General features: G+C 42.7%; 1 protein-coding gene across 2 annotated transcripts in view; it reads right to left on the reverse strand.

Moving 5' to 3' along the window:
• Positions 1 to 5685: 5685 nt before the first annotated feature.
• The window catches only part of Snx27 (sorting nexin 27), a 77963-nt gene continuing 60665 nt past the window's right edge, over positions 5686 to 22983 (reverse strand). Inside the window, exons 8-12 of one of the 2 annotated variants that reach the window (XM_051198788.1) lie at positions 19218 to 19307; positions 11408 to 11557; positions 10829 to 10957; positions 10133 to 10192; positions 5686 to 9278 (exon numbers count right to left, since the gene is read on the reverse strand). In XM_051198788.1, the coding sequence (XP_051054745.1) occupies positions 9231 to 9278; positions 10133 to 10192; positions 10829 to 10957; positions 11408 to 11557; positions 19218 to 19307 (477 nt within the window). In that variant the 3' untranslated portion in view covers positions 5686 to 9230. Of the gene's footprint in view, positions 10032 to 10132; positions 10193 to 10828; positions 10958 to 11407; positions 11558 to 19217; positions 19308 to 22983 lie in introns of both variants that reach the window. The other variant, XM_051198789.1, reaches the window with a different exon arrangement.

Genomic DNA, 22983 nt, shown 5'->3' on the forward strand with positions numbered 1-22983 from the left:
TCTGGGAGTTTAGACAATGTCACCCTTGGATTTTTTTTTTCCCCTCCCTCTCTCTTGATTTCTCCCTTTGTTTTGGGGGTAATTGGGTATTTGGGAGGAAGGGTGTGGGGAGGGCTAAAGGGGTTTATTACCTGATCATTTTCTTTAGGAAGAAGTTTTAGGGGAAAGAACAAGGGTGGGGGGGTGGGGTGATAAAGGGTGAGAAGGGGTAAGTCACTTCTGACAGTTCTCTACAAGTTATTTATTTATTGAGTTTTACTTTTGAAGAGTGGGTCTTTTCTGTCTAAATAAAGAAAAAAAGTTTAAAAGCACCAAATGTGAGTCTTGGAAGGCGGAGAGTAGGGTGTTCACATGGGAAGGGGGAGGGGAGGGAGGGAAGGAAAGGAGGGGAAGAGATTATGGTTAGGGAGATAAAACCTTCAGGAAGGTCAAGTCCTTGCTGTGTTCAAACCTTGCTCATAACTTCAGGATCCTATTCTATTCACCTTTGGGGCTTGATTCTAGAATGTTCTTCAGAGTCCAGCACAGGAGAAAGAACCTGCAGTCGAGTACAGGGGCAATCACTGGTCAGCAGACCTCTCCCTGGACCCCGCCATGCCTCTGGAGGTCGGGGTTCTGTATTTGAGAGGATACTAGGAGCTGGCTATAACACCACCATTGGTGAGGCTCATGGTCCTGTGCTGACCCTCAATGTCCATCCCTCATTCTCCAAGGCCCTGTGGGCAGGGTACGATTGACAGACAGGGGAGAGGTTAACTCCTTTTCCCAGAGTCTCAGTGCCTGAAGAGGACGCTATGGAAGCTGAACATTTGTCCAGACGCTGCTGTCCTCTCACCTGGTGTTCCCTGAGGTGAAGATACCCTCAGTATCAGAGGCTGCTGGAGTGCTCCATCCGCAGGGCACGCTGCACCCCACCCCACCCCACCCCCACCGTTAGCTGGCTCCCAGATCAGGCCCACCTACTGGTGGGCAGCATTTCTCCCCAGGCTCCTCTTACAAACTTGTCCCCATACAGTTATGCCCTGGAGTAAGAAAGGAAGCGTTCAGGGGAGGGGAAGCGTAAGGGCAAAAGAGAAACTACAGCCATGTGTAAATCCTCACAGCTAACCTCCACCTCTCCCCACTCCTCTCTTAGCAGTGGCTAATAGCTTAAAAGAAGACAGGGCAAGCAAGGCAGCACATGGTGGGTGTCATTCCAGCACTTGGAGGATTGAGGCAGAGGACTCAGGAATTTTGAGGTCAGCCTGGGACAGACAGGCAGATGGACAGACACACACACACATACACACTAAAGCAAATCTCACTGTGACAGAGATCAAGAATGGGGTAGAGTCTGTAACCCTTAGGGTTCTTGTGACCAAACAGCTGATGACCAGTACATGCTCTCCTAGGTTGGTTTTTAAATCTAGTCAAGCTGACCATGAAGATTAACCACTGCATGGCCTCAGAGTGAGGATCCAGGCAGGTCACTGCAGGCTCAGAGCTATCTCAGGTTTACAACAGTTTGTAGGTCAGAACCCAGATGAAAGGTGAGTTTCAGACATGAGACTCTCCCAGAGTGACTGTCTCCTCCCCCCTGGTACCAACCTGCTCGTAGGCAGATGGGGCAGCACCTCAGGGACTGCTCTCTGTGTGCTTCTGGAACCCTCTGAGGCAGAAGAATGTAGGTGACACATTAGCAGATCAGATAGAGGTACTTTAAACTAGAACCAAAAACCCAGCACTAAGGGAAAAATCCTCGTAGGGCGACTAAGGATGCAGAGGACACAGCAGGGGCAAACCCCTGGATGAGTCCGGATCCTTCTCTTCCCTTTCTATGATTTTAAAGCTGGGAAGGGTATGCATGCATGTGAGATGCCCCCACCTGGTCCCTGCTGACTCAAAGGCCATGACCTTTCACTTCTTTAGTTTCAAGTATTTGTGACCCAAAAATTCCCTTCATGGCCAAGCTTCATTATCTTCTCTAAGTATGAAAATCTGAAGGTCTGATCTGGTACCCTGGTTCTTAGAAAAGCTTTGCTTTTCAGCTTCTATCTTTAAAAATTGTTTCTCTGTGTAGCTTTGGCTGCCCTGGAACTCACTGATGACCAGGCTGACCTCTAATTCAGAGATCCACCTGCCTCTACGTCCAGAATGCTAGGGTTAATGGCATACACCACCACCACCAGGCTCAGCCTCTATTTTTAAGTGTTTATTATTCAACATGCACGAGCATGTGCCAAGGCATGTGGTAGGTAGAGGACAACTTCTGGGAGTTGATTCTCTCTTTTTATCATGTGGGCTCTGAGGGTTGAATTAGGTCATCAGGCTTGACAGCAAGCAACTTAACCACTGAGTCATCTTGGTGGCCCACTGAGTCACATGTAACTTAGAATGGTCTCCAAATCAATGTGTAGTCAAGGATGAACTCCTATTCCTCTTGGCTCCACTTCCCACGCTCTGGAATCACAGGTGTGTACTACCACACAGGATTTGCTGTCTATTTCTTCCAGAGTCAACTCTCTTACCAAAAGCGAGATTTCCATCCAGCTGTCTAGATCCCCTGAGCTGCTCAATGCAGAGTTCCTAACACGTATCCCCCTCTCTTCTCCTGAACTCAATTCGTATTACTTTTTCTCTTAGTTTTCCTATTAGTAAACGTTACCACACACACCCACTCATATCCCAGTCTGGATTACAACCTTTCTACTTTTTCAGACTCACAACCTTCCCTCCTTAACCCCTCAAGTGCCGAGACTATTGGCATGGGCCACCACTACTCAGCTTCCTCCACATCTTCTAGTCAGTCCAACACTAAAGCCCCAGCCGGGTTTCTCAGGTCTAGATGGCTCCACTACCTCCATCACGGTCCCTACCCACTGCCCCACTAAAGAAGCCTTCAGTCTGCCCCCTTGTCTCCACATCCCTCCACCTGCTCGTCCATACACAACCTGTTTCCCACAGGTAGAGTCAACTCCACTAACATTTGTTGAGTGACTTTCATAGGCCTTGTTCACTGCTACAGCCCTACTGCACTAAACAGGTGCCCTGGACACCAGAAGCTGATGATGAGTAAACAGTGAAGAAATGACCGCTTGGTGGTTAATAGTACTTATTGTTCTTGCAAAGGACCAGAGCGCCTGGTTCTGGGTCCCAGCACTCACAGAATGACTCACAACTGCCTGTAACCCACACGATATACATACACACGCATAGAAAAGATCTCTAACCAAATGACTCCTAGATATCAATATCGGATTTCCCACCTGTACCTAAATCTAATAGTCCAACACTGAAATACTGTTCCTTCAAAGACTTGGGGCTTTCTGTTGTTCTTTTAAATAATTTGATTATTTTTGGTTTTCCAAGACGGAGTTTGTGTAGCCTTGGCTGGCCTAGAGCTTGCTATGTAGACCAGGATAGCCTCAAACTTAGGGAATCGACCTGTTTCCCTCCATGCTGGGATTAGAGGCATGTGCCACCATGCCTGGCTTTAAGATTCTAATGAGTGCCCTTATGAGTTCCCCTGGAACTGGAATTAAGATAGTTATGAGCCTCCATATGGGTACTGGGAACTGAACCTGGGTCCTCTGGAAGAGTAGCCAGTGCTCTCAACAGGCATCTCTCTAGGTAGGATCTCAAGTAGTTCAGGCTGGTCTTGCACTTGCTAGGTAGTCAAAGATGCTCTTGAATGCCTACTCCCTCTTTCTTTACGTCCGGCACTGCAGGTGCACCTGCCTGGCCCAGCTCAACTCTTGCTCCTCTAGTCACACAGAGCATGGGAGCCTCTTACTCTACTCATGTAAATAAAGTGTTATTTCATCATGAAAGAGAAAGATTTCTACCATTTTCCCTTTATCATTGTGTCTGCTTCTTTTTTTGGGGGGGATGGGGTGGGAGTCGAGATAGAGTTTCTCTGTGTAACAGCTATGGATGTCCTGGAACTCACAGAGATCCACCTGCCTCTGCCTCCGAGTGCTGGAATTAAAAGCATGCACCCAGCTTTGTGTCTGCTTCTTAATAGAATACTTATACCAGCCTAATGATCCGTCATCCATTTAGTGAATGGAGAATCAACTGCCACAAGTTGTCCTCTGACCTCCCACATTTGTACTCTGACTTGTACATGTGAACACACACACACACACACACACACACACACACACAAATGGTCGCTGGGGAACACTTACCTCCTACTTCATCCTTATACATACCCTATATTCCGTTGAAACAATATCCTCACTGTGCTTTGGACAGTCTGGTCTTTCTTACCTCTGGTTTCTTTGTTCTCCGTTGCTACAGTACGTAACAAGCCAGTACTGTTTGAGACCTGCTTGATGAAATCCTACTCATGTTACAAAATTCACATTAAAATACCACTTTAAGATTTCTTTCATGCCTTCATCAGTGTCTTATATTTATTGCATTTACTGCTGTATGTGCATGAGAATAGCTCGTGTGTGTGCAGAGAACAACCCATGGAAACCAGTTTTCTCTTTCCACCATGTGGAACACAGGGCTCTAACTCAGGTTGTTAGGTTTGACAGCAAGTATCTTTACTGAACCATTTTATCCCTTTCCTTGATCTTGAGACAGGGTCTTATGTGGCCCAGGCTGGCCATGAACTTGCTGTGTAGCTGAGGCTGGTCTTGCACTCCTAATCCTCCTGTCTCCTGAGTCTTGAGGTTATAGACATACACCACCATGTCTGGACCTTTTCTTGTAGTCCCCAATGCACTGAAACCTTCTGTGTATCATGAGGCTGTCCTGTCTCTTCTGTAAGGCTGTCAGTATGCCTATGTCTACCACAGTGTCTCACACAATGCCCCATACACATGGTACTTCTTAATGGTGTTGACTTTAACCTCTGTAAATCTAATTCTATAATTCTACCTTTCTATGGATCTTTTGTTATTGAAGAAAAAAATATTTTTTAATGTCTAGGGGTACAGTATTTGTCAGACTCCAAATACTGGATGCTGGTGACTGGGTGACTGAGCTTGTGAATATCATCTCTCCTCAAATCCAAATATCAAACCTGGTGGTCCTTGCTCTTAGGGTCAACTAGGTAACAAAAGCATGTGGTAAAGGACTATGAAAATACCAAGAAATGAAGTCACAGAACAACAGAAATGTCTGACCTACTACAAATGCTGAACTTTTTGGGGAGCAGCTCTCTTCTGAGTAGAATGTGGCCTGGTACCTGGGCGCTCTATGTAAAAGCAAGGACAGCGGGACCACACTGAAATTCTCAGGCACATGATCAGAGACTGAATGCCACCCCAGACCTGGCGCTGCCTAGGCATCTGCTAGGGGCCATATAAAAAGTCTCCTTATTACTTGTAAATGAGATCTACACATGCTGGGGAAGGTGGGGGGGGGGTGGATGGACGAACATAATACCATGTCCCTGAGGCTCTGCCTGGCTTTATCTGTGCTTGGTTGGTGAAGGAGTCTGTGACAGTCACAAGAGTCTGTACAGGAGGGCTCAACAGAGCTGAGGAAATACATGGAATTGCTGAGGGAGCCACTGGGAAAGGAACTGCTTCTTCCTACCTCCATTCCCTGACTCACTGGTTACCTGGAAAACCCAGTCAGATGTTGCCTATCATTTTCAGAGTAGCCATTCCAACTGAACTCTCAAAGGCCCCTCTTTAGTTCTTTCCACATAACCCCAAAGGATTTGTAGTCTAGGAAACCAAAGAATTGTTTCATCAATAAATCAATTTATTTAAAAGAATATGTTACAATTAATTACACTAAGTGACATTACCAGACAATCTTAGAGTGGTTAGCTCTAGAGCAGGGGCTGGAGAACACTGGACCCAGTGTGGTCTCTGCATTTTCTCTTCACATTTCATAGATCACAAATAAAAATACAAGATACTGCAGTGAGAATACAATTAGAGTTTCTCTCAAATAAATTAAAGGATGCACGGCCTGGGAGAAACTGAAGCCCAGCTTACTGGCTTAAAGGGGGGCATGATACCAAGTTGGCACCCATGTTAGCAGCTAGCCAAGTGCTCCTACCAGCATCAGGCCCTCTTCAGTCCTGTTCCTCCCCAGAGTCCGCTTTCTGTATACCCTCAGTTACTGCTGAGGAGCTGCTGCTGTCTAGGTAAAGGACGCCTGGCAGATGCACTCAGGGTTAGAGCAAGAGGAACCCAAAGTGGAGGGCTAAAGAGGCATTCTCCCTCTCACTAGATCTGAGCACTAGGCCACACTCTCCCTCATACAAAAAGAAGTTAAAGTAACCCTTAAAACTGGCGAGGGAGCAGCAGTGTGCTGAGGCCATTCCCCCAGACAGCATAACGGACAGGAGAGCAGGGAGACCCTCCAGTCCTGGAGACTTCATGTCCCTTTAAGAAAACTGCTTTCTAGGAGCTGGCCCTTAAGCTGGAATTTCTGAGATGAGAGAGGTGTCTCCTCTTATCGGTGCCCTATTTCGCTGCTCCAAGCATTGGATTTGGAGCTATAAAAGGGGATAACTCAAAGCTACTGGTCCAGGTAACTAAGAATAAAACTAACTGGGCTGGAATATTTGTCTTGTCCCTCCCTGAGAGCTCTGTCCAGGCTCAGAGCTGCCCCGAGCACTAATATATCTGTAGCTGTGGTGAGCTTAGGCTTCAGCATGGGGAGGGCAGAAAAATGGAGACCAGGATAAAAATACAAAGAGCAGCAAGCTCAAAGCACTACCCAAGCAAAGCTTCCTACAGGGCTAGGGTTCTCAGGGTCCATAAAAATCTCTTGAATTTTTGTCTCAGAAACTCAACATGGTGGAGCCAATGGGAGGCGAGGAAGATCCTGCTGGGGTGAAGTTAGGGAGTGTGATTCCCTTTCTCAGAAACAAACTGCAAAAGAAAAGAAGACTGGGTAGATGCCACCCTGGGCAGAAAGAAGCCAGGACTAAGGAAGTGTAAGGGAAATGGGGGGATGGAACAGAGTTACATCTAACACTGCTTCATGCAAAGGGACTTGATCCTTGGGCCTCTTGCCACAGTGACCTCTGCCCCCATGACTCGAGTCCCACTGTGAGCCTTCTGGGCCTCCCCCTTCCCACTTCATTGCTGCAACTGAGACTACTTCAAGTAGGCTGCCGCTACACAGATTCTGTTATCAGGCTAAAAGCTTTGGGGCTCATTCTGTGGGACCTCCAAAAAGCCCTGTCTCTATCCTGGAGTCTACTCTACCTGTCCAGTAGACTCCTTCATGCCTTTCCCACTGAGGGAACAGGAGCACACTGTTGCTATTTTTTTTTTTTTTAACAGTGTGAATAAAGATGGCCTCCAAAACATCTTGGAGTGGAAATCAATGCATTTTCTTTTAAGGTACTCAGACTCATTATTAAAGCCAGAAGGAGGAGTTTGGTCTTGGATTAAAGCCTTCAAATCAAGTATTGCTCTCTTCAACTTTAAACACTCACAATTCTTATATACTTTGTGATTCCACAGATTTGAAGAGGGAAGGAACAGGCTGTCCTTCCTGGGACAAGAGGCTGCCAGAATAATACAGAAAAGTGGTCTCATCGTGATCTGCAAAACCAGTATGAAAACTTTAAACCAAATGCAGCACTGCCAAATACACCCAATTCCAGTTGCCCTCCAGCTACATAAAGCCAAGGATGCCAGCCTATAGAGGCTTCTATTTGAAAGGTAAAGTAGGGAAGCAGGAACTCAAAGTCTAAAAATATTACCCTAGTGCCAGCCCTGGCCTGTGCCCCAGCTGTATCTCTTAGGTCCTAGAAATCTAAACACAAGGGCAGACAAGAATCTTTTTGACTTCTGAGACAGGGTCTCCTGTAGTAGCAGAGGATGGGCTTGAACTTCTGACACTGCCCCTCTCCCCTCCTAAGTGCTGAGATTACAGGTGTGCACTACCACACCCAGGTTTATGTGGTGCTGGGAATAGAACCTAGGACTTTATGCCTGCTAGGCAAGCATTCTATCAACTGAGGTCCAGCCCCAGCCCCAACCCCAGACAAAGAACTCTTTGAGAGATTTCTCTTCAGTCCCCTTTGAAGTAACAGGTGGAGATCAACCAAAATCAAACATACATCCACTTCTTCCTGGGCCCTTAGCTGGCATGAATAGGGCTATGATTTGGTTGACAGAGACCCAGACTCTAAGTTTTCCCAAGCCACTCCCTCCCCATACAACTGTTTAAGGAAGCCATGGAGGACATAAAACATATTGGTTCCTGGACAGGAATGGAGGAGGCATTGCTTCTTCCTTTCCTACAGATGTCCAACTGTTGTGCCTCAGATGTTAGGCTTTCTCTTAGTCCCAAATACTATCTGTGTCACAGAAGAAAAGTTTCCTATGGTAACAACTTCCTGAGACTACCCTCAACTCAGTTGTGGGCCAGTTGAAAGGAAGCATATAAAAGACCCTAAAGAAACAGGAAGAAGATGCAGAATGAACTAGTAAGTCATAAGTGGGAACGACGGACCAGGAAAGCGACTTGGAATTGAGACCATAGGTCTTTTAGACTCCCTGTAGACCTGCAGTCTCATTGCTCTTGAGACACAGCCTTTCTCCTCCTCAGCACCCTCTTCAAGATAAGGACACTACCACACTCCTTGCTCCTCAGACTCTATGGCAAACCAATTGCCAGAAACTGTACTCGATACAAAAAAGGGGGAAAACCCAAGCAGGTTGTAAACTTTTCGAGTCCTTCATGAGGAGAGGTATTTTCCCTGTAATTTTTTTTTTTCCTTTTTAAAGTTTGTTTCAAAATAAAGAGAGCAAGAGAGAGGTCATGAATTCAGTGAAAGGTGTGTAAAAACACAAGCTAAAAAAGGTACTGCCATCAATATGAAATTTAAAAAGAAATATATATATGTATATACGTGCAGCTAATTTGTGTATATATAATTTTTACATACATACATACATATATATGCTTGAACAGTGCAAATGGATGGAGTTCATAGTTCCAGTTTTAAAAATATAGTACAAGGAGAGTCTGTTGGTGTGAGGCCCAGGGAAAACGACAAAGATGCCTTTGGCAAGTTGGTTGGGCTTGTTCCTCCCTGATCTCAGTGGACGTCTGGCACTACCAACCTGCTGTTCTCTACCAGCTTAGTTCCAGAGGTGCGAAACTCACAAGGAGTTAGTAATAATATTTAGCTTGGGACTTTGGGATATATTGACTTTTTTTTTCTTTTTTTTACTTCTTTTGTGTTAATGGTTACTGTCTGACAAAAGGACTAAGAGGATGAGGGCAAGGAGAAGGGAAGGGATGAGGAAAGGCTAGGTGGCCACATCCCTCTGCTGTGACCTCGTCATCTGGAAAATATTCTGAAAGGGAAAAAAAAGAAGAGTTACTTAGGAGCAGTGTGGCCTCCGATCTGGAGACAACCTTCAAACAGAACTGGAGCTGCAAGCCTGGCTGACAACTGAATCCGGCTTACCATCCAGATCCACAGCCCCTTGAGCATGGAGGACCCTGACTATTACCACCTGGATCAGTCTTCCTGTTTTTTACAAGACTTCAGACCTAAGGATATCGTTTTGCCCAAAATTACTGACAAAAGAAGCAGAAGAAATCCCAGATGACTTCCAGAGCCCAGTGTTCTTTCTACTATAGCAAGAACATCAACTTCCATGTGACTGACTGAACCTCTTCATCTCCTGATTCTTTGAGAATAAGGAGCTAGGTATTTAGACAGTCTTCTAAATTCTGCTCCAGTACTGATGCCTATAAACAACAGTAGCAACAAATCTCCCCCAATATGTCCTTGGTTAGTGAAGAAAGACTCTAATGAGACTTATCCAGACCGATGGCTAAAACTCAGGGCAGGTGCTCTCCTGGGTCAGGAACAGCATGGTGGGTTATTTGATTAAAACAACAACAACAACAACAACAAAAATCAAACAGGCAGAAGAGGGTCCATGAAGTCATGAGAGATGGGAGAGCCTGCAGCCAGTGTCCACCCTCTACACAAGGGAAGTAGCAGGGCTTTTTTGCATAGCCCATTCACCATCCAGAGGCCAGCCTCGCTGTGAGAATGTCCTGGCTCACATGGGATAATCAGTCTCTAACTAATATTCCTAGAAAGACAGAAATGGAGGTGAGGGTCCCAGTATTTGGTCATGGGCCTATAAATTTTAAACAAAAAGATGAAATTAATTCAAGAATTCTTTAGAATTACCTCTTTTCTCCACTTGAGCTCGCAGAACACCCTCTCAAAGCACTCATGCATGTAATTGAACTGGAAAAAAAAAAAAAAGATAAAGGCAGCAATACTCACTGACTCCTAAGACCAGACACAAGACCACACCTTTGAACTTCAGAGCTATCATCCCACCTTCCAAACCCACCCAGGACAGAAAAAAAAATCCTGCTGGGAACCATAAACTCAGACCTGGCAATCTATTGTTCTCTAGCTCCTCCTAGTGTTGACTATGACATACAGAATGCAAATTTCACAATCACAGCTAGACAAAATGTCAAACTGGTCTTTTTGATCTTATGGTTATCAACAAAGGAATAAAAGCATGAGTTCAGGCTGGCTATAGAAATACTACGGATCAATCAAGGGTACGGTGGTATTCATCTTTAATCCCAGCACTCGGAAGGCAGAAGCAGGTGGATCTCTTTGAGTTCAAAGGCTAAACGAGCAAGTTCCAGGCCAGCCATGGCTATATAGTAAGACCTTGTCATAAACAAACAAACAAACAAGAGCAACAAACACCAACTATGGCAAGACAATGGAGAAAGAGTTCTCCGAGATCATAACGTCATTGTTCCTAGAGCCCCAGATTCATGCAAATTTTCCTTCAGTTCCCACTAGGATTTACTTCAAAAGCCCCAGCTATTTCCCCCATGCCTCCCATCTCCCACTCACATATGGTGTGAAGATTTTAACCCATCGAGGTTTCTTCTCTCCTCGCGCATATTCAAAACAGAAGGCCATTCCTTCTTCATCTGTGTCCCATCGCTGCATCTCATCCCATTCAAATGCTATTACCTGGTTCTGGACAGCCAAGAACATCAGAGTAAGGTCTACCAAGGGATTCTGATGGAGAAATACTAGTGTCTCAGGCAAAGGCTGTGATAAGAGAATCTGAGGCTGGTGAGGTGGCCCAGTAGGTAAGTGCTTGCTGGGCAAGTTGACCTGAGTTTGAGCCCCAGAACCCAACAAAGGTGGAAGAAGAGAAAATGATTCCACAAAATTGTCCTATACCCTTCACACATGCACCATGGCATAGGCACTTCTGTGTGCATGTGCGTGCACTTGTACACACCACACACACACACCACACCATAATCAAAATGAGTAATTTGGTGTAAGGAGTCAGTAAAATAAGGATCAGTGTGGATTTGTGTATTTCATTTGCTTTACAAAGAGGAATTAAAACACAGAATTAAGTATCAAAATGCCCTCTGACAGAGCTCCTGGCCCAGCCCCAGGAAAAAATCTTACCTCCAGTTGCCCTTCCTCAGTGCAGGCATGAAGTTTAAAGTGCGTGATGCTGATGGCTGTGATAACATGCCCCTTCCTCCGGGAGTCACAGGCACAGTGTGGGAAGATGATTTCATTGTAGCCCTCACAAGTCCTTAGCATGTTGAGGTACTAAGTAAATAAATGAATACAAATGAAAACCACATCACAAAGACATTGAAGCAGTTACTGGGATGGACAGGAGTATTTCACCTAACGACCCAAAGACCTAGCTTCTGATTTCACATTTGTCCCTGTGTTGGGCCAGGCCTCTGTGATACTCTTATCCCATTTTCAGCTTTTACCCTCATCCTTCTAACACCAATTCTTCATTTAAAGGTGATACAGAAATGAAGTGACAGAAGAGACTATAGTTAAGACCTCTTGTACTAGAAAGCAGCCAGTGCGGTCCTCTCTTTTCACTGAACTTAAGGATGGGAATCTAATCTATCTTCATAACAATTTACCTCATCTTCTCTAATCAAGTTACATTGATCTTAATGATGAAGACTAAAATACTACACACTCACACTCATAACACATTAAAACTAAATAAAAAACAACAAAACCTAGTCATTTTACAGAATATAGAGGTAAACTTATCTTGAGGTTATTTGTCAGAAATGGAACAATTAGAACTAGATCCCTAGACTTTCCTTTCTTCACCATCAACTAATTCCTAAGTGACCCAGTTGACCCCTGAGTCTCAAGTATATATGTGTGGTAGTTTTAATTGTCAACTAGACACATTCTAAAATCAACTGAGGAAGGAGGCTCAGTGGGGAACTGTCTAGACTGGGTTGCCTAGGAGCATATCTGTGGGGGATTACCTGATTAAACTGAAAACAGGAAACCCAGCCTAAATGAGAGTGACACAACCCCTTGGGTTTGGGTGTTAGTCTGTCTAAAGAGAAAAAGGTGAGCTGAACACAGGCATGCATGTATGCACTGTGGGTGTGCTGTGACTAGCTGTTTGAAGTTCCCTACAATAGTGGACCATAGCCCAGAACTGTGAGCTATCATAACCCTTCCTTCCACTGCTTGTCAGGGCATCTCATCACAGCAGCACAGATGAAACTAAGACAATGGATCTCAAAAAGCATTTGGACTCAAATCAAGTAAAGGCATGACCCTCACTCTGAGGGTCACCCCAGCCTTGCTCCTAATCTACTGTTAGAGCTGGTCTCTAACTCAATTCACATTCCAAGTTGAGCAAGAAAAAACAGAAGACACGTGGATGAAGTGTAAAGGAGAAACAGATAAAGGGAGATAAAGGAGGAAATAGAAAGACTCATGATGTCCGAGCTGATGTCCTTTCAAGGGTTGCCTCGGAAACAAGCACTGAGCCTCCACACCCACATATGAAAGTCACACAAGGCCAGGACACTGTTGGCATGTACAGATGCACACTACCTTAGGTGACTTCAGGATAAGGGTAGGGTTCCAAACCGAGACCGGATAGTTAATTGCCTTTTCTCTTAAGAAATGGCACAAGCACAAAAAAAAAAAAAAAAAAAAAAAAAAAAAGACACCAGGCAATCTATGGCTCTGCCTCTGGTGATTAACAGATTAACACTTAAAACACTGCTACTGCTGTTAGGGACCTGGTGTGTGTGTGGGGAGGAATCATACCCTGACTTCTTCAGTAAAAAACAACTTAGAAGATGGGAAATTATAAAAAGACAGCAAGAACAGAGGCAGGTGAGTTCAGAAGAGCCCAAATACTTCAAAGCCTCGTTCCCCCATTCTCCCATCACCACACCACCCCACTCATTGCTCCTTTATTGTCCTTCAAACAGACGCTGTTTACTGCTTGTGAACTATGAGCAGACAAACAAACCTTGCTGCACACAGGTAAATATGACAAGAGGTAGGTGCTATGCAATGGGCAAGAACTCTTCTGAGCCATAACCAGCAACAGGCCTGGATAGACAGCAGCACACAACAGAAGACAGGGTCACCGGGCTGGGCTCAGGTCACCTTGCACTGGAATCCAAACTGCTTATTTCCTAGTTATAGAACCTCAGGCAAGTTACTCAACCCCAGAGCCTTAGTTTCTTTCTTACTCTATAAAGTGGGATATAATGCTAGCACCTATATCATAATATTATTTATTTGTTAGCATCAAATGTAAAATATTTAGCACAAAATTTGATGCATAATTATATAATTAATAAATTATAATTTTAAAAATTTTGTTTTCATTTTCTTTTTCAAGACAGGATTTCTCTGTGTAGCCCTGGCTGGAAGCAAGCTGACCATTTGCCTGTGCCTCCCGAGTGCTGGGATCAAAGGTGTGTACAACCACCACCCAACAGGGTTTCTCCGTGTAGCTCTGTCCTGGAACTTGCTCTGTAGACCAGGTCAGCCTCAAACTCATAGAGATCTGCCAGCTTCTGCCTTTTGAGCTCTGGGATTAAAGGCATGTACTATAACTGCCCAGCAGTTAAAAACCTTTTTAAAAGCTCTATTATTATTAGCCAAAGAGATCAACCATTTTTTTCTCTCAAGAATGGCTTGAGAGCTCAGGGAGTGGTGGTACAGCCACATGGTATACAAAAAGAATGGTTGCGAAGTGACTCCAGAGCAGGGGAGACAGTTCAGCATTCAGAGACACTTGCTATGCTTGCACGGGTGTGTGTGTGTGTGTGTGTGTGTGTGTGTGTGTGTGTGTGTGTGTGTGTACGCTCACAACTGTTTATAACTCTAGCTCCAGAAAATATAACACCCTCTTCTGGATTCTTCGAGCTCTGTATGCACACTGTACACATACAGAGAAGCAAACAAACACATGTAAAACATTAAAAACAAAAACAACTTCCAGGGTAGGGCCTGGGAAGTTAGTTCAGTGAAAGTACTTGTCAAGCATTCCTGAAGCCCTGAGTTCAACCTTCAGCATCACAAAGAAGCAAGTAAATAAAAAAAGCAAAAACTCTAATACAAGATAGAGGCAAACAAAGCATGCTGGTTAGAAAGGTGGAGAGTGCCAGACGGTGCAGCAGGTGGCACACGAGGCCTTTTGGACCTCCTAGACTGTCCTTTCAGCTTCTCCACATGTTTAAAAGTTTACAATAAAATAGAAAAGGAAAAAGAATACTCTGAACTCAGGCCTTCAACATCCAACCCAAGCCACATCCCCAGCATAGTCATCAGAATCACTGTCAGGCTCAATATACAGCTATTCTGCTCCACGGTGCTTAACCTATAATGCAGGTGGGTGGGTGCCACAGAACCTTCGGATTAGTTCTGCTCATGCTTTTTAACAAACAAACAAACAAACAAAGCTGGCATGAAAGAAATTCATTGAGAATTGAATTATTTCCTTCAGGACACACATCTGTCATATTCCTAATAGGGCAATTTACTGCATAAATTTATTGCAGGAGGAGGGGGTGAAATGTTTCTGAGGTAGGGTCTTGATGGGAGATGTCATTCTGTATATATGTTTCTCATACTGGTTTAATGAATTAAGCACTGTTGGCCAATAGGAAAGCAAGATAGGCGGGACTAGGAGACAAGGAGGAAAGAGGAAGTACTAAGGAAGAGTCAAGATGGAGAGACTGGGGAGACCAGACACCTGCCCCACTCCCCAGTAAGATGAGACCACATGGAAATACATAGATCAACAAAAATGGGTTAATACTTAAGACAAAGCTAGCCAATAAGAAACAAGTACCTGGCTAACAGCATTATATCTAATACAGAGTCTCTGTGCATTAATTGGGGCTGGTGCGGTGGCGGGACAAAACCAGCAGCAGGAAGAAAAACCTTACTCCCTACAGGGTCTTATTATGTCGATCGATTCCAGTAATCTAGCCTAGAACAGAGTAAGTTCACCAGGCTAGCCTTAAACTTGTACTTCTGTGTCTGCCTCATGAGTACTAGAATCACATGCTTGTGCCACCATACACAGCCCTCTGTATAGATTGCTTTTTAAGCAGCATGCAGATAAAGGCAAAGATAGAAAAAGCGACCAGATATATGGACCTCTGTGAATCCTGAATACTCTGTGGTATTACCCAAATATTAATCCTGGGGCCTTTCTCACTGCCACCTGGAAGCAGAGGTCATCCTGTCTCCGTGGATTCTGGGGAAATATGAACTGGAGTTCTAACACCACTCTGAATCCTAGCTCTATTCTGACTAGCCAGTCACATGACCTCGGACACTGTGGTTTGAATATAAAATATATTTGAACACTCGGTCCCCAGCTGGCTGACACTGTTTTAGGAAGGCTATGGAGCCTTCAGGAGGTGGAGCTTTACTGGAAGACGTAGGTCACTAGGAGCAGGCCTTGACCAGCTGTCTCCCAATCTCGTCACCATGATGGACTGCGTACCCTCTAACTGTAAGCCAGGGCAACTTCTTCCTCCCTGAAGTAGTTTCTTGTCTGGTATTTGGTCACAATGAGTAAGAAGAGTAACTAGGACACTGATTGAGCACTGCACTCTTGAGTTTACTTTGTAAAATGAGCGGCACTTCAGCAGTCTAGAAGAGGACCAGCACAGCCTCAATCTCTTCTTCCTGCCCATGGATTCAAAGATGTCACCCTGAAAGCCAAAGACCTTCAAAAGAGTTCTTATTGGCCTCAGTTCTAAAAATAATCTTAACAGAAACCAAGGGTACTATGTCCCTAAAGAGAAACCAGATGTAGTCTCAATGGGACCAAGTTTGGAGACTCTTGGGTTGGCATTAATTTCTCAGTTTTAAGAAGGCAATCCCTACACTGCTGAGTTTGTAGCAAACTCAAAAAGAAAAAAACATTGAAAAGTTACATAAATTCAAAACTAGAAAAGGTAAATTTTTATTTTCTAATGTATTTACAACATGTATTTAAAAAACAAAAATTTAAAGCTAGGCATGGTGGTATAAATCTGGGAGATGAAAATGGAAAGATGTTCAAAGCCAGCTTTGGTGAGACAGCAAGTACAGCCCCAGCCTGGGCATATGAGACCCTGTCTAAAAAAACAAAACAGCCACATAGAATTATTCTGTCCATTTCCAGTTTAGAATAGCTAAATATGACCTTGAATCATTACATATGACTTAGTAAGTAGACCACTTTAAAAGGCATGGTAAAGGATATCTTATAAATGTTCAGTAGAGAGAAGCATGATACCTAACAGAGTGGTACACTTCAGGTGAATGGGCTAAGGGTCCATCCTAAAGAATTTTGTGCTTTCCCAGCTGACCTGCCAAAGGTCAAACCAGGTATAATGGACACGGCCTGAGAGAAAACTTGGGAGCCAAGTCTCCCCAAACTTGAATTGACATTCTGAAGGTCTTCAGGTTTCACAATCTCAAGTATGCTTTATTTTTATTTTTTTTTAAACAAGGTTTCTCTGTGTAACAGTTCTGGCTGTCCTGGAACTTGCTTTGTAGACCAGGCTGGCCTTGAACTCACTGAGATCTGGCTGTCTCTGCCTTCCAAGTGATGGCATTAAAGGCATGCACCACCACCAAGCTCCCAAGTATGTTTTTTAAAATGTAGTTTTCATTTTTATTGTACATATATGCATGTTTGCCTGCACGTATGTTTATATACCACACGTGTGCCTGGTGCAGAGGAGGCCAGAAGAAGGCATCAGATCCCCTGGAAATGCAGTTAGACAGTTGTGAACTACCACGTGAGTGCTGGGAACCGAATCTAGGTCCTCTCCAGGAGCAGTCAGTGCTTTTAACCACTAAGCCATCTCTCCAGCCCTCAAGACAATGGATTTTTGTTTGTTTTTTGAAACAAGACCTTACTACGCAGCCCTGGCCGTCCTGTAGCTCTATATACAGGTTGGCATCACTCTCAGTGATTTGCTAGTATTGCCGTCATACTTGGTCCCAGTGCTATTAAACAACAGTTGTGTTTGAAGATACTATTTCATAGACAGAAAAATTCCCTTAGCCAAAATTCTGCCAATATTTAATTATACTTAAAAGATTTTTGATTTTCTATTTAGCTTGCTTGTATATATTGATAAGATAGTTCCTTGATCTCCGGTGATTTTCTATGTAAGAGAGATTTTCTTTTAATCATGTTAGTGATAAAATAACTATCCTCTCTAGATGTAAGATCATGGGCTAAGGTCAACGATGACCCTATTTACATTCTAATCTAATGGTTCTTTGTGTATGTGTATGGGGTGAAGAATGATATGGAGACACGGTCTCACTATGTGTCCAAGCTGATCTCAAACTCAAATTCCTTAGACAGCCCAGTCTGGGCTAAATAATGATCCTCTTGCCTTAGCTTCCTGAGCACTGAGTTTATATATCACCACACCTGGTCCAATTAAATTAACAAATTAACGTAAATGGATAATAAATACACAGAAGGTAAAAATAATCCAAGTAGTGTATCAGAATCATTACCAATGCACCTACTATCCTGTGTGATACACATGGGACACTGCAAAAATTCAGCTGTAAATAATCTGCCAAGAGAGAAATTTATAATGATTATATAGTATATGTCTATAATATACTATATATTATTATTTTATAATTATTAACTGTATTATAAATATTTTATAATTATAAATTTATAAATAAAAATTTTATATTCTTTGCCAATTTTTTATTATTATTATTTTTTTTTTACAATGTCTACCTGTATTTATGGCAGATACAAATTAAAAACTAAAGATTTAAAGAACATTGTAGGGGGCACTGTCCAACAGAACTACCTGCAATGTTGAAAATGTCCCATATGTGCAACATGGCAACCACTGGCTACAGGTGGCTGTTTGGTACTTAAAATGTGGCTAGTATAACTAAAGGAATGAATTTCAAATAGTGTCAAATTTAGATTTAAGTAGCCACATGAAGCCAGTAGTGTCTAAATCAAATACAACTCTAAGAGATAATACATTAAAAAAAGCACCACTGAGCATAACTGTCTAAACAAATGGAGAAAAATAAGTTGTAAAAGTAATGACTTCGCTAACTCACAGCGAAACTAAATTTTAATGTTAAAAATCTAATTGAATGGGGTGGCTTATTATTGTAACCTTACCAACTGGGAGGCTGAAACAGGAAGTTCAAGTCAAATTTCAAGGCTAGCCTGGTCTTTATAGAGAGTCTGAGGCCAGTCTGGACTACACACCAAGCTCCAGGCTAACCTGGGCTAAGACATGCTCTAGAATAGATAAATACTAATTAAAAAAAAATCTAAATACTAGAATGTTAAGGGTTTACTTAGATGTATTTATTTTATGTAAAGTGTTTTTGCCTGCAAGTATATAAGTATACCATGTGTGTGCTAGGGCCCATAGAGGTCAGAAGAGAGCATCAGACTCCTTAGAAATGGAATTGCAGACAGTCGTGAACAGCCATGTGGGTGCTGAGACTCAAACTCAGATCCTCTGCAAGATCAGCAAGTGTTCTTAACTCTCCAGCCTACATTGTGGTTTAAACATCACTCTGTTGCTGTTTTGTGTCAGGACTCATGTAGCCCAGGCTGGCCTCAAACTCACTAGACAGCTAAGGACAACCCATTTTTCCTGCCTCGGCCACTTCCAGAGTGCTAGGATTACAGAAGTGGATCTCTAGTCCCAGTTCTTCATACACAAGTATATTATTTGGCTATTAACAAAACTATATGCCTATGTATAATAATCCAAGTTTTTGATGTAATAAATGGGGGAAATATAACGGGATTTTTGTATAAACGTCTATATGTTTTCCCTCTTAATTAATTAAGCCTCTAACCAGATTGTGGTACCTTTCAAAATTGACCAGGACAAGAAGTTTAACAGGTAATGAGGGCATTTTATAAAAGTATCTGGAGACACAAACTTACCATGACCATTTTCCTTTGTTCATATAGCTTCTGTAACTGGTAAGACTTCTCCTCTGCTTTAATGTAACCTTTCTTTACATCATCAACAGCCTATCACAAAGCAAAAGCAGAAAAAGAAAGTTTATCTGGATGCATTTTCAGGAAAGCATGTATTCACTTTAACTGCCATCATCATCGCCATCACACAGGGGTATTTACTATAATAACTAGTGCTTAAGGAGAGTGGCATATGAGAAATTGTAGACACATGAAAACAATGGAGAGAGCAAGGAGAGAGTAAATAGCATCTATTAAAGGTAACAATGATATAAAGTGTATAGTGAAAAGTGTGCCATGTGCAGTTAGAGCAGGAGCAGCTATAATCACAGTCACTGGAGAAGCCAAAGGTAGACCTCCCTGGGTAGGCTGGGTGAGAAAGACTCTCAGATGAAGCAAGAGAACAGGAATAGGTGTGGCCTAAATACATTTAGGATATAGATCTGCTGGACTTAAATGAAGGCTATTCTGACTTAAGGCAATGAAAAGTATGGGGCTAAAATAAGCGTGCTTGTTCTCTCTCTCTCTCTCTCGTCTGTCTACACACACACACACACACACACTGAGATGAGGAAGGGATGGAATAAAGAACACTTCCTTGTTGTAACATTAGTGTACAAATACTTTCCCACAGTTTTACTTTTTTTTTTTTTTTTGTTTCTTGAGACAGTTTCTTACCAAGGCCTGTTTGTGGAGTTCACCATGCAGACTATACTGGTCTTTAAAAACTCATGATTCTCTTGTCTCAGACTTGAGTTCTGGAACCACACCTGGTTTCCCAGAATCTTAGACAAGAGAATGAGTTCAGGATTAAAGTCAGAAGAGTAGATCAACTCCTGGCCCTATTCCCTGCTGTTGAGGAACATTATTTTATTTTTTTGTTTTACAAGACAGGGTTTCTCTGTAGCTTTGGAGCCTGTCCTGGAACTAGCTCTGTAGACCAGGCTGGCTTTGAACTCACAGAGATCTGCCTGCCTCTGCCTCCCAAGTGCTCAGCCTGTTTAACCCAAATTTAAGAGAACACATGCAACAACCAACCTTAATATACCTTGAATTTCCCATTTACAACCTAAGCTGATGCATTAAGTTATATTCTTTTCCATGTATCTAAATTCAGGAGTGTGAGTGAGAGAGAGAGAGAGAGAGAGAGAAAGCGAGAGAGAGAGAGAGAGTGTTAGAAGCAACCTTATAAAATAAATATCAACCATAAATATTGGAAACAGCATATGACATATGAATATAGCTTAATAATGTTTGTTTGCAGTATTGTTTTTCTGAGTGCTTTGGGGTCAGGTGGAGCCAGGAAAGTTCCACCCCATGTAAAACTATTAAAGATTCCTATAAAGTACCTCTATTCCTTTCCCATGCCCTATCTCTGTGTTAGTCAATAAATATAGAGCAAAGCAACCTGTTAGAGATAATCCATAGCAGACAAAGACAAACACAACGAACAGACTACAGATGATACAGTAACCAGACTACAGACAGAGGGAAGATGAATGGACAGAAGTGGAAAATTCAAATTCGAACTTGTTCTTTTTCTCTAATGACCAAATAAAAGAACTTTATTTTTGTTTTGTTCTAATTAACAATATCTACAGTGATATCTGTCACAACATAAGTCGTACCTAAGCATTTGAGGATACTTCCTAGGGCCAAGGCAGATCGATCTACTCCAGCAACTCTGAAAACTCTTTCTACATATGGCAGTAAAATGTTAATATTTAAGACAGAGCTAATAAAAAACACTACTAGTAACAGGTCAACAGTTTCATAACTAATACAGTGCCTCTGTGTGTTGTTTGGGACTGACACGGCTGTGGGACCAGGCTGGCAGGAAAGTGCTTATAACACCTGTAACATGGGTACTAAGAACTTCCACTTAAAACTTGACAAAAGTGTTTGGGCCTGCTGCACTCTCTTGCTTGAGGTGAGTGTTTGGCCAGTTCGGGTCCAACACCCCCACTCTCTGCTTGGAACTTCCTGGGTCTGCCCACTCACCACTTGGGAACATCCGGAGCCAGCCCTCACCTGACCCTTGGCCCTCCTACACCCTCTCCTTGAGACCTCCAAGAGAGCTCGGACCATCCAGAATTACTGAAATCTTAGTCCTGACCCACCTATCCCCACCAGAAGAGTAGACAGAGAGCCCACCTGCACCCACAGTAAGAAGGGGTGGGAAGATGGCAGTACAAGAACACATTCAACAATAGAAAGACCAATATGACACCACCAGAATCTAGGGACAATATAACAACAAGACCTGAACACACCAAAGCAGATGAAGTAGAAGAGAATGACCTAAAAAACAACTTCTTGAAAATGATAGGAGCCCTCAAAAGAGGATATGAAAAAAAAAAAAAATCCCTTAAAGAAATGGAAGAAAAAAGAAACAAAAAATTGGAATAGAAGACCAAACAAAAAAAAATGCAAGAGATCAACAAATCTCTTAAAGAAAGCAAGGAAAGCCAAGAAAACCCAATCAAACAGATGAAGGAAACAACTCAAACAGTTCAAGACCTGAACACTGAAATAGAGACAATAAAGAAAACCCAAACTGAGAGAACGCTAGAAATAGATAAGCTGAATAAATGATCAGAAACTACAGATGCAAGCATAACCAACAGAATACAAGAGATCGAAGACAGAATAGATTCATCGACCAAAAATAAAAAAAATCTTAAACCCAACAAATCCTAACACAAAATAATCAGGAATTGTGGGACACCGTGAAAAGACCAAACCTAAGAATAATAGGTATAGAAGAAGGCGGAGAAGCTCAGCTCAAAGGTGCAGAAAACATATTCAACAAACTCAGAAGAAAACTTTCCCAACCTAAAGAAAGACATGCCTATGAAACTATAAGAAGCACACAGGACACCAAATAGAGTAGACCACAAAAAAAGTTCCCTCACTACATAATAATCAAAACACCAAACATACAGAATAAATAAAGAATATTAAGAGGAGTGAAGGAAAAAGGCCAGGTAACATATAAAGGCAGACCTATCAGAATTACAACTGCTTTCTCCATGGAAACTCTGAAAGCCAGAAGGTCCTGGATAGATGTTCTACAAACACTAAGAGTCCACAGATGCCAGCCCAGATTACTATACCCAGCAAAATTCTCAATCACTATAGAGGGAGAAAACAAGACATTCCATTATAAAACTAGATTTACACAACACACACACACACATATATATATCCACAAATGGAACCCTACAGAAAGTTCTGGAAGGAAAACTCCAACCCAAGGAAGTTAACTACACTCACAGAAATATAGGCAATATATAATCCCACTGTACCAGAAGCCAAAAGAAAAAGGGGGCAAATCTACTCACACCACCACCACCAAATCCAAAACAAAGAAGAATTAATAATCAATGGTACTTAATTTCCCTCAATATTAATGGTCTTAACTTGCCTATAAAAAGACATAGGTTAACAGAATGGATACAAAGACAGAACCCATCCTTCTTCTGCATACAAGAAACACACCTCAGCTTCAAAGACAGACAACTACCTCAGAGTAAAGAGTTGAGAAAAGATTTTCCAATCAAATGGACCCAAGAAACAACCAGGTGTAGCTATCCTAATATCTAACAAATTAGACTTCAAACTAAAATCAATCAAGAGATTAAAAAAGGTCATTTCACCACAGGAAAACTCCATTAGCACAATGTCTCAATTCTGAACATCTATGCCCCAAATACAAAGGCACCCACAT

Source organism: Phodopus roborovskii, unplaced genomic scaffold (assembly GCF_943737965.1).
Source record: "Phodopus roborovskii unplaced genomic scaffold, PHOROB, whole genome shotgun sequence".
NCBI lineage: Eukaryota > Metazoa > Chordata > Mammalia > Rodentia > Cricetidae > Phodopus > Phodopus roborovskii.